This window comes from Symphalangus syndactylus, chromosome 15 (genome assembly GCF_028878055.3).
Source record: "Symphalangus syndactylus isolate Jambi chromosome 15, NHGRI_mSymSyn1-v2.1_pri, whole genome shotgun sequence".
Taxonomy (NCBI): Eukaryota; Metazoa; Chordata; class Mammalia; order Primates; family Hylobatidae; genus Symphalangus; species Symphalangus syndactylus.
In genome coordinates this window covers 89,800,705-89,812,725 of record NC_072437.2, presented here as the reverse complement: position 1 = coordinate 89,812,725, position 12,021 = coordinate 89,800,705, and the positions used below count along the sequence as shown (strand labels likewise).

The window sequence follows — 12,021 nt, the reverse complement described above, 5'->3', positions numbered from 1 at the left end:
ATTTCCTTTTTATTGCTAAGTAGTATCCCATTGTGTAGATATACCACAATTTGTTTGTAGATTCACCTGTTGGTGGACATTTACGTTGTTTCCAGATTTTGGCTATGAATATTTGTGTATATTCTGTATATGAACCTAAGTTATCATTTCTTGTGGGCAAATACCTAGGAGTGGAATTGCGGAGTTGTATGGTTGGTGTATTAGGGTTCTCTAGAGGGACAGAAGTAATGGAATATAAAGGGGAGTTTATTAAGTATAACTCACACAATCACAGGGTCCCACAATAGGCCATCTTCAGGCTGAGGAGAAAGGAGAGCCAGTCCAACTTCAAAACCGAAGAACTTGGAGTCCGATGTTCGAGGGCAGGAAGCATCCAGCATGGGAGAAAGCTGCAGGCTGGGAAGCTAGGCCAGTCTCTCTTTTCACAGTTTTCTGCCTGCTTATATTCTAGCCGTGCTGGCAGCTGAATAGATTGTGCCCACTCAGATTAAGGGTGAGTCTGCCTTTCCCAGCCCACTGACTCAAATGTTAATCTCCTTTGGCAACACCCTCACAGACACACCCAGGATCAATACTTTGAATCCTTCAATCCAATCAAGTTGACACTCTGTATAAACCATCACAGTTGGTAAATGTTTAACTTACCGTTTTCCAAAGTGGTTATTCTATTTCACATTCCTGTGAACAGTGTGTAAGAGTTCCAGTTGTTCAACATCCTTACCAACACTTGGTATGGGCAGTTTTAACATTTTTAACCCATCTACTAGGTGTGAAGTGGTGTCTTTATAATTTTAAAATTATTTATATATCTTTGCTACTGGTTCTTTGTCAGATATCTGCTTTGCTAACATTTTCTCACCGTCTGGGTATTTGTGTTCATTTTCTTAATGGTATGATTCAAGTTGGAAATTTCTGACTAATGTATTTTTTTAATCACTTTTTTCTTTTCTTTTTCTTTTTTTTTTTTTTTCTTGAGACGGAGTCTTGCTCTGTCACCCAGGCTGGAGTGCAGTGGTGTGATCTCGGCTCACTGCAACCTCTGCCTCCAGGGTTCAAGCCAATTCTCTGCCTCAGCCTCCTGAGTAGCTGGGATTACAGGCACCTGCCACCATGCCTGGCTAGTTTTTGCATTTTTAGTGGAGACAGGGTTTCACCATCTTGGCCAGGCTGGTCTTGAACTCCTGACCTTGTGATTCACCCACCTCAGCCTCCCAAAGTGCTGGCATTACAGGCATGATCCACTGTACCCAGCCTTAATCACTTTAAAAAAAAAATCTGGATTTCTAATTTATTTGCACTTCGGACAGGCACTATCATCTGAATTTTAGTGATTTTAAAGGTTTATTGGACTTCTTTTACTATTGAGCACAGGGTCAATTTTATGCCTGTTACAAATGCATAGTCTTACTATTTGGGGAATACGTATGTTCTATGTAATTATTATATCAAGCTTAAACATTTTTTGTTAACATGTTCTGTAGCCTTTTTAAAACAAAAATTCACCTCCTAATAGAGATACACTGAAATCTTAAACTGTGTGATTTTGATGATTTCTCATCATTTGCTCTCCTTTTCAATATACTTTAAATATGTAGAAGCTGTCTTCTAATTTATGATTGTTATATCAATTTGGTAAACCGTCCCTTTTTTACATTGTCACTTTTTTTCCTATTAATGCTGTTTGCATTAAGTTCTATTTGGTCTGATACAGATATTACTATTCCAACTTCTTTATTTTTTTAAGTACTTTTATAGTACGTATTTTTCTATTCTTTTATTTTCATCATTTCTTTGTGATTTTGTTATGCTGTATTTCTTGTAAAGTGCATGTAGTCGGTTTATGTGCTCCTTGTCATGTGAAAATGTCTTTTAATGTTAATTTAGTAAAATTTATTATAATTGTTGACAAATTTGGATTTCACTCTACCATACCATTTTGGTTTTCTATTTATTATCTTTTCTTATTTCTTTTTTACCCTTCTTTCCTAGCCTTTTTGTTGGTTGACAAACTTTTCTATATTACTTTTTCCCCTTTATAATAATTTTGAAGATACAGATTATATTTCTAATCTTTTAATGGTTAGCTTTTATGCACTACCTACAAATTGATCTAACAAATTCAAAAGTTGCTCAGTATTCCTTCCTTCCTCCCAAATATGAAAAGCACAATTTAAATCACCACAAAATCCTTTCATTCTGGTATTTTTATATAGAAGTATAATTTTACTTAAAAAGCTTTTTTATTATTAAAAGTTTCAAACATTTATAGTGCAAGTAGAGAACAGCATAATGAACCCTCATGTATCCATCATCTAGCTTTAACAATTATCAACACTGTTTCTTTTCTGTCTTCATGTCCCCCACACTTTTTTTTTGTAAGTGTGGAATACTTTAAGTCTCAGACATAAAATCATTTCATCCAATTTTACCTTTTTTCAAACAAAAATATTATATATCTTATTATATGTATTAATATATACATATTCTCAAATGTAACTCACTTTGCCAATTTAGTTTATCATTTTTCTGAACTTGCCATTTTTTTCCTATCCCATGCTTTCCCTCTGATTTGTTTTTTTCTTGTTGATGTATATTCTTAATTATTTACGATATGTCAGTGAGTAGTAAACTTTCTTATTCTTTTTATATCAAAGATTGTTTTTGTTTTGACTTCAGTGTTTAGCAGTAATTTTGCTGGGCATATAATTTTAGGTTGACAACTATTTTTTCTCCTGGCTTCTATTATTGTTGATGACAAATCAACTATCATCTCATTGTTTTTCCTTTATAGGGATGCTAACTTTCTCCCTGATACTTTTATAATTTTTTTAATTCTTTACATTCTTATGTTTCACCATGGTATGTCTAGGTCTAAAAATGTCTTTTATCCTGCTTGCTTCACTTTCTTTTGAGAACACATGACTTTCTTTAGTTCTAGAAAATTTTAATATTTGCTTTTCTTATTGCCTCCATTTCGATTCTCCAATTAGATATTAGATATATTTTTTATCTTCTCAATTATCTCCAGTAGTACCTAATTGTACTTTCATATTTTTTATTCACTTCTTTGTTCCTTTCCAGGTGAATTTTTTTTTTTTTTTTTTTTTGAGACAGAGTTTTGCTCTTGTCACCCAGGCTGGAGTGCAGTGGTGTGATCTCAGCTCACTGCAACCTCTGCCTCCCGGGTTCAAGCAATTCTACTGCCTCAGCCTCCCGAGTAGCTGGGATTACAGGCTTGTGCCACCACGCCCAGCTAATTTTTGTATTTTTAGCAGAGACGGGGTTTCACCATGTTGGCCAGGCTGGTTTCGAACTCCTGACCTCAGGCAATTCACCTGCCTCAGCCCCCCAAAGTGCTGGGATTACAGGCATGGATGAATCCTTGAATACTGTTTTCTAAGCCTATCTGGGTACCATCTATTGAGTTTTTAATTTAAATGATTATATATTTCATGCCCAAGATAATTATTTTTTCTTATATTTATATGGTCTTGTTTCATTAATGCATAATGATTTCTCATAATTAAAAAATTTAAATGCTTTGCTTTAGTTTATCTTTTTGGGCATACTTACTTTAGGAGACTTATCAAAATCCTCCATAAAAAATAATTTCATCTGGAGTTAGTTCATCGTCCAATTTTTTTCTTTTATTAATTTTATGCCATCTGTCTTACCATTAGATTTATTCAGGTGTTAGAATTTTAGTTTGAGGGCTCATTTTGTTTTGGAGGGTTTAAAATTGCTTTTTCTTCCTTTCCTTTCTCTTCCTGTGTACCTCCTAAATATCTAATAGGGTCTTCTTCCTTAGGTCCCCCTCCATTCTTGCTAGCCAGGACCCTTGAAGAGCAAGTGTGGTCTAGAAAAAAAATACAGTAATGTGGCTTGTCTGTTTTAGCCCAATCTCTGGAAGAAAAATTCTCCCTAAGACATTTATAACCATAGATTTGACTTCACTTGTGTTGGGAGCTTGAATTACAATACTTGTATGGGCTGGAAACATCTATGTTGAGAAATTAACACTAAAATTAACATTAAGGGGTGGTAATACTCCTGGGATTTTTAGAAGTAAATATAAGACACTCTGGAGGGATAAATGTTGGATTTTTTCACTAAAGCACTGGTGAAGATGAATTTACAACTGAACATTTAAAAACAGAATCCACTATGAGAGATTGCAAATAGAACAAATGCTGATTAGATCCTAAAGAATTTCAGATAATATAATTATCTTAGGAAGACTATAATACTGTATATTTAAAATTATTTAATTAAATTAAATTCAGGAATCCAAACATAAGAAAAATATAGTTCCTCAGTAAAGAGCAGGAAGATTCTCTTAGCCTGTTTGGGCTACTCTAACACAATACCTTAGACGAGTTAACAAAAATATCAGAAATATACTTCTTCTAGTTCTAGAGGCTAGGAAGTCCAAGATCAAGGTGCCAGTAGAGGCCAGGTGCAGTGGCTTATGCCTGTAATCCCAGCACTTTGGGAGGCCGAGGTGGGCGGATCATCTGAGGTCAGGAGTTCGAAACCAGCCTGGCCAACATGGTGAAACCCCGTCTCTACTAAAAAATACAAAAATTAGCTGGGCATGGTGGCAGGTGCCTTAATCCCAGCTACTTGGGAGGCAGAGGCAGGAGAATCGTTTGAACCTGGGAGGCGGAGGTTGCAGTGAGCCAAGGTCGAGCCATTCACTCAAGCCTGGGGGACAAAAGCGAGACTTCTCTCAAAAAAGAAAAAGTGCCAGTAGATTTGGCGTCTGGTAAGGGCTAGCTTTTGGCTCCATACACAGCACCTGCTAGCTGTGTCCTCACTTGGTGGAAGGAGCAAACAAGCTTCCCTGGGCCTCTTTTATAAGGGCACTGATCCCACTCATGAGGGCTGTGCTCTCATGACCTAATCACCTCCTAAAGGCTCCACCCCTTAATACTATCACATTGAGGATTAGGTTTCAACACATGAATTGGGAACAGGGGCACAAACATTCAGACCATAGCAAAAATTTTCATAATTCACTAGAACTTCTGGAAGTTGAAAAACATCTATGAATAGAAATTAAAATTCAACTGATGGTTTAAAAAACAGAATAGGTACAAGTAATAAAGGAGTTAGTAACTGGAAGATAGGTCTAAGTAAAAACATGATGGAAAATGTGACAGAGAAGTTAAGAGGCATGAAGTCAAATGTATATGAAAAGCAGTTCCAGAAGAAAAGAATATGAAAAAACAATATGCAAATCAATTCCAGCTGTGAACTTTCTATAATTATTCGAAGCCAGGAATCATCATATCTGGGAAATAAAACAATTATCAAGCAGCAACAATGAAAATAAATTTATATCTAGACACAGCATAGTTTAGTAGAGGAACAAAGACAAAGGAAAGATCTGTGTAAAGCACATATCTCAGGAATGGTAACAGTAAGTGGGAGTTGCACTTACTGGTCCACCCAAATTTATGGTCTCCAGTTTTAGTGGGGTCCTCCATGATGACTGGCAATCCTAAGCCTGGTCGGCTTCCTTCCCAGTGTATCAGTGATTCCAAACCCTCATCCCTCGGCTCACTCCCATCCACCACGCGCTCATCGTGTGACTGTGCCTCCTCCCTCCTTCACAGAGATAGTACGCGTTCTGCAGAATCAGTTTGCTAGCTCCATAACTTCTCTATATCCATGAGTCCTTCTCTCCTTTTCTCCCCCTATCTTCTTTTTCTTAGGAAAAACTGTCCCTCTTCCTGCTGAAAGCCCATGCTCTGCAGGTGCTCTAAAACCCAGCCTCTTTTCAGTGACCTGGCTCTTCCAGAGCCAGGTCACTGAAAAGTATATTTCTATCATGTTTTTACTTAGACCTATCTTCCAGTTACTAACTCCTTTATTACCTGTACCTATTCTGTTTTTTAAACCATCAGTTGAATTTTAATTTCTATTCATAGATGTTTTTCAACTTCCAGAAGTTCTAGTGAATTATGAAAATTTTTGCTATGGTCTGAATGTTTGTGCCCCTGTTCCCAATTCATGTGTTGAAACCTAATCCTCAATGTGATAGTATTAAGGGGTGGAGCCTTTAGGAGGTGATTAGGTCATGAGAGCACAGCCCTCATGAGTGGGATCAGTGCCCTTATAAAAGAGGCCCAGGGAAGCTTGTTTGCTCCTTCCACCAAGTGAGGACACAGCTAGCAGGTGCTGTGTATGGAGCCAAAAGCTAGCCCTTACCAGACGCCAAATCTACTGGCACTTTTTCTTTTTTGAGAGAAGTCTCGCTTTTGTCCCCCAGGCTTGAGTGAATGGCTCGACCTTGGCTCACTGCAACCTCCGCCTCCCAGGTTCAAACGATTCTCCTGCCTCTGCCTCCCAAGTAGCTGGGATTAAGGCACCTGCCACCATGCCCAGCTAATTTTTGTATTTTTTAGTAGAGACGGGGTTTCACCATGTTGGCCAGGCTGGTTTCGAACTCCTGACCTCAGATGATCCGCCCACCTCGGCCTCCCAAAGTGCTGGGATTACAGGCATAAGCCACTGCACCTGGCCTCTACTGGCACCTTGATCTTGGACTTCCTAGCCTCTAGAACTAGAAGAAGTATATTTCTGATATTTTTGTTAACTCGTCTAAGGTATTGTGTTAGAGTAGCCCAAACAGGCTAAGAGAATCTTCCTGCTCTTTACTGAGGAACTATATTTTTCTTATGTTTGGATTCCTGAATTTAATTTAATTAAATAATTTTAAATATACAGTATTATAGTCTTCCTAAGATAATTATATTATCTGAAATTCTTTAGGATCTAATCAGCATTTGTTCTATTTGCAATCTCTCATAGTGGATTCTGTTTTTAAATGTTCGGTTGTAAATTCATCTTCACCAGTGCTTTAGTGAAAAAATCCAACATTTATCCCTCCAGAGTGTCTTATATTTACTTCTATATATACTTCCACCTGTCTCCTGTTTTGAGTATCTACTACCTCCTTTCCCTCAGCATATAAACATGCCCAACTCTCTCCCATTAAAAACAACAATAACCAAAAACCATTGTCCCCATGTTCTCTAAATAACACCATTCCTTTCAGAGCTAGGCTCGCTGAAAGAGGAGTTTAAATTCATTGTCACCACCTTTTTTTTTTTTTTTTTTTTCCCCAGATGAGCCTCTTGCTCTGATGCCTAGGCTGGAGTGCAGTGGCATGATCATAGCTCATTACAACTGTAAACTCCTGGGCTCAAGCAATCCTCCTGCATCAGCCTCCTGAGTAGCTCTCCCAGCACTTTGGGAGGCTGAGGTGAGAGGATTGTTTGAACACAGTAGTTTATGACCAGCCTGGGTAACACAGTGAGACCTCCTATCTGCTAAAAATAAAAAACCTGGGCATAGTGGCGCTCGCCTGTAGTCCCCACCTGTCACCACTTTGTTAATCTTCATTGCTTTCTGGACCCACTGTACATTGGCTCCTGCTGCACGGCACTCATCTGAAATATTCTTTCAATAGTCATCTATTACCTTGAAATTGGCAAGTTGGGTAATCATTTCTCAGTCCTCATCCTATTTGGCTACTCCTTTGGCTTCCACGATACACATCTTCTTGGCCCTTACCAGCTCTTTCTCAGTCTCCTCCACTTGCCACTTTTTTTGTTCTGTTTTGTTTTGAGATGGAGTATCGCTCTGTCTCCCAGGCTGGAGTGCAGTGGTGCGATCTCGGCTCACTGCAACCTCCGCCTCCTGCATTCAAGTGATTCTCCTGCCTCAGCCTCCTGAGTAGCTGGAACTACAAGTGTGTGCCACCATGCCTAATTTTTTGTATTTTTAGTAGAGAGGGGGTTTTGCCATGTTGGCCAGGCTGGTCTCAAACTCCTGACCTCACACTTGCTACTTAAATATTAGGTTGGTGCAGTTACTTTTAGGTTTAATTTAGGTTGGTGCAGATTGTCTTATTGATCTATTCCCTTTCCTTTCTAAAAAAACCAATGTTGCAATCTTAGACACAATTTTAATTCCTGCTTCTATGAATTAGTTAAGCTGTGAGACCTTCAACACACTTTTTATCTGAGCCTTAGCTTCTTTATTTATAATTTGATGATAATGTCTACCTCAAAATGTTGTTAGTATTAAGTGAAATATGGTATAAGTACCCTAGGATATTGATGGGCATATAGTAAGGGCTCGATGTACGGCAATTTTTTTTTCTTTTTTTTTAATTCTCTCTTCCTCTCCTCTTAAACATTAGATGATGGACATTAATAAATATAATAAAGGGTGTTTAACACAATGTAGAACTCAACAGAAGACTGATTCTCCCAACATCAGCTGTTTATCATGCTTAGAAAAACCTGGGTGAAAATGCAAGTTTTATATTGCTCAACTGGGGATGGAGAAAAGGGAAACGAGTTTTTACATGGATTCTTCAGTACTTTCATATCATAATGCTGATTTTTACTGCTTATTTCAGAAATTTTGAAGAATCTGAAGATGAGTTGAGAGATGACGTAGTACAATCCTTAGAAAAACTCGCTACTTTCAAAGGGGAAGAAAAAACAGAAGAGGCCTCCAGTGCCTGTAAGGACTCTAGAAAGTCAAGAGAAAGAGAGGGGATAAGTATGCAGAAATCTGAAGAATTAAGTGAAGGCTTGGAGAATATTTCTACTACATCTAATGACCACATTTGTATTACTGATGAAGACCAAGGAACATCAACAATCAGTCAAAATATGTAAGTGTGATTATTGTACTTAAGTAACAAGTGTCTATTACCTATAGTATTTATTTGGGTACAAGTCATAAATGCTCATTTACTGTAAGGGTTTTCTAGTAATCTCAAGGATTTATTAATTTTTCTTTCAATTTAGGAAGTAGAACTAACTTTTGCATATAGACATTAATATTTTTACTTTAAAGTTTCTATTAAGAAATCTTAGGCAGGGCAGTCTGATCACTTTGGGAGGCCAAGGCAGGCAGATCATGAGGTCAGGAGTTTGAGACCAGCCTAACCAACATGGTGAAACCCCATCTCTACTAAAAATACAAAATTAGCTGGGCATGGTGGTGCATGCCTGTAATCCCAGTTACTTGGGAGGCTGAGGCAGGAGAATCACCTGAACCCAGGAGATGGAAGTTGCAAGTGAGCCGAGATTGTGCCATTGCACTCCAGCCTGGGCAACAAGAGCGAAACTGTTGTCTCAAAGAAAAAACAAAAAAAACAAAAAAAAACTTTCAGCTAATATATGTGGTAGGCAGAGTAATGTGGCTCAACGCCCCCTCCAAAACATGTCCCATCCTAATCCCCAGTTTGTGAATATGGCAAAGGAGAATTAAGGTTGCAGGTGAAATTGTTTGCTTATCAGCTGACCTTAAAATAGGGAGGTTATCTTGGTTTATCCACGTGGGTGCAGTGTAATCACAAGGGTCCTTACAAGTGGAAGAGGAAGACAAAAGAGAAAACCAGAGAGATCGCAGCATGAAAAGGACTCAGCTTGATGTTGCTGGCTTTGAAGATGTTGGACAAGCCACAAACTAGGAATTCAGACAGCCTCTGGAATCTGGAAAAGGCAAAGAAATGGATTCTTCCCTAGAGCCTCCAGAAGGAACACAGCCCTGCCAACAACTTAATTTTAGCCTAGTGAGTTCAATTTCATACTTCTGACCTGCAGAACTGTTAAGATAATAAATTTGTGTTAACTAAGTTTGTGATAATTTGTTAGGACAGCAATAGAAAACAAATACAATATACAGGTTCATTCATTTAACATAATCAATCTGCCATTTTACAAAACTGATTTTGAAGTCTCTTGTTGTATTGAATACACTTTTTTGAAGCTGATGTTGACACAGGAATAAGGCAATTGAGCAAGAAGAACAAGGCATGGTGGTTAATTATGCACTAAATGACCATGACCATTTTGTCTAATAGTTTCAAGTGTATAGGCTGAGGGCAGGGACTATATCTGGTCTTTATATCTTACAATGATCTTCTCATATACAGTTATTAGCACAGTACCAGAAATGTTTCCTGAATTAATAAATGCTAAAACATTTCCTCATTAAGAGTGTAAGCTGTTTGGTGTAGGAAAACTTTTTTTAATTGATCATAACAATTCCAACGTTGAACATGGCCTGGAGCTTAACAGATGTTTATTTAAATACTAAGGAGTATGTCTGGGCTTAGGAAGGAGAGGATGGTTACATTTCAGGGTGGTAGAATTCTGCCTGAAATATCTGCTCTATAATAAAAGTAAAATGTCTCACCGATACACTGTTAAACTGAGAAAACAAAGAGGTAAGGTGGGTCAGATTATTTCTAAGGTCTGTTTACTATTTACATTTCATATAATTTTCATTAAATGTCGAGAATGCAAGTGTTAGGAGTCACCTGAGGTACGTCCAGCTTTTGTGACTATTTCCTGATGTTTGGCAGACTGTTCTTTCAACTTGGTGTAGAGTTACAGTCTACTCTTTTGGGGAGAATGCTGTTTGTTCACATCATGAGGCTGTAAATATTTAAAATATTCTCACCATTGTTAGTTTCCAACTGACACATGGCCTGAGAGATTGGCGTATCATTAATTCTGCAACTCTTTTAGTGCTCAGGATGTGCATATGTTTATTTACTTTCAGGACTAGTTCAGACATCATAGTAAAACTGCTAGTGACTTCATGTAATCCTTATTCTGAACTGTATTTGAAAGCAAGGGAAATGAAACATGATCCCTAAAAACCTGAAACATCCAAAGATCAAGTCAATTAAGGGCAAAAAAAAAAAAAAAAAAGAAAAAAAGAATGTTTAAGGATGGTAAATGAACACGCCAGGTGTGGTGGCTCATGCCTGTAATCCCAACACTTTTTGAGGCTGAGGCAGGAGGATTGCTTGAGCCCAGGAGTTTGAGACCAGCCTGGGCAACATAGGGAAACACCCATCTCTACCCACCCCTCAGAAAAAAAAAAAAAAAAAAAAAGAATTAGCTGGTGTGTTGGTGTGCACCTCTGGTCCCAGCTATTCAGGAGGCTGAGGTGGGAGAATCACTTTAGTTTCAGCCTGGGAGGTTGAGGCTACAGTGAGCCATAATCCGTGATCACATCACTGCACTCCACCTTGAGTGACAGAGTAAGACCCTTTCTCAAAAAAAAAAAAAAAAAGCATGTCAGGTTATCGGGTTTGTTCCCATGACAAGATGCTTGGCTAAAGTCTAGTCTATTTTAGGTAATAGTCACCAAGCTTTACTCAACAATTTTGAATTCTTTGCTGTAAATTAGAAGTATTCACTGTGATAAGTATACATATCTGCAACATTTTCAGCTGGTTTTAGTCCCTAATTCTGGACCTTACCCATTTTACACACACTATTAGCTAAATCATGTTCCTGAGGCATGGCTCTGATTACTTTACTCTGGCTTTAGCCTTGGCCTCATCTGTTAAATTAAAACTGTTCATCAGACCTGTATGCATTAAAAAAAAATTTTTATTAGAAAAATCAGCCTCTTGCTAGCCATGTATGATAGCTATCAAATTGATCATTCTATAAATGGTAGCAGTAAGTGTATCAACACTTTGACCTCCTCTGTGTCTAGTAACATTTGCGTATAGTACAAGTGAGCACATAGCACCAGAATATTGGAACAGATGCTTCTCCAAAGCCAAGGGTTGCCTTACATTTAGAGTGGGAAAAGAGGAAAATGAGTTATTAGAGGAGCAGCGGGGAGGGGGGGTAAATTACAGGACATAATTTGCTTCTAAAAATTTGTGTTATGTGTTGTAGTTATATAATTAACTTTTCTATTGTACTGATTGACAGATTTGGCACAGACATCCTCTCATTGTGAATATATATGAATATATCAAGAGTTCTGGACTCTGGGGTATATTTACATAAACACAAATATTCTGAAAGCATTGATAATCACAGTGGTCTCTCATAATTTTGTCTATAAGATGACCTTATAAAATCCCTCAAGAATTATTTAAATCAGGTGTACGAAGCTCTGCAGTTTTTTGTTATGTCTGAAATATTCATTAAAAAGTTTATTAAACCTGACAGCCTCTTC

At 37.8% G+C, this 12,021-nt stretch overlaps 1 protein-coding gene across 12 annotated transcripts in view; it reads left to right on the top strand.

Annotated features, from left to right (window-relative positions):
• The window catches only part of NEK5 (NIMA related kinase 5), a 105,146-nt gene that overhangs the window by 81,342 nt on the left and 11,783 nt on the right, over nt 1–12,021 (top strand). For 8 of the 12 annotated variants that reach the window (XM_063619218.1, XM_063619220.1, XM_055244813.2 and 5 more), the window contains one exon: nt 8,435–12,011. In XM_063619218.1, coding sequence (XP_063475288.1) covers nt 8,435–8,699 — 265 coding nt within the window. In that variant the 3' untranslated portion in view covers nt 8,700–12,011. Of the gene's footprint in view, nt 1–8,434; nt 12,012–12,021 lie in introns of those variants that run through there. The other 4 variants (XM_063619215.1, XM_063619211.1, XM_063619216.1 and 1 more) reach the window with 2 other exon arrangements.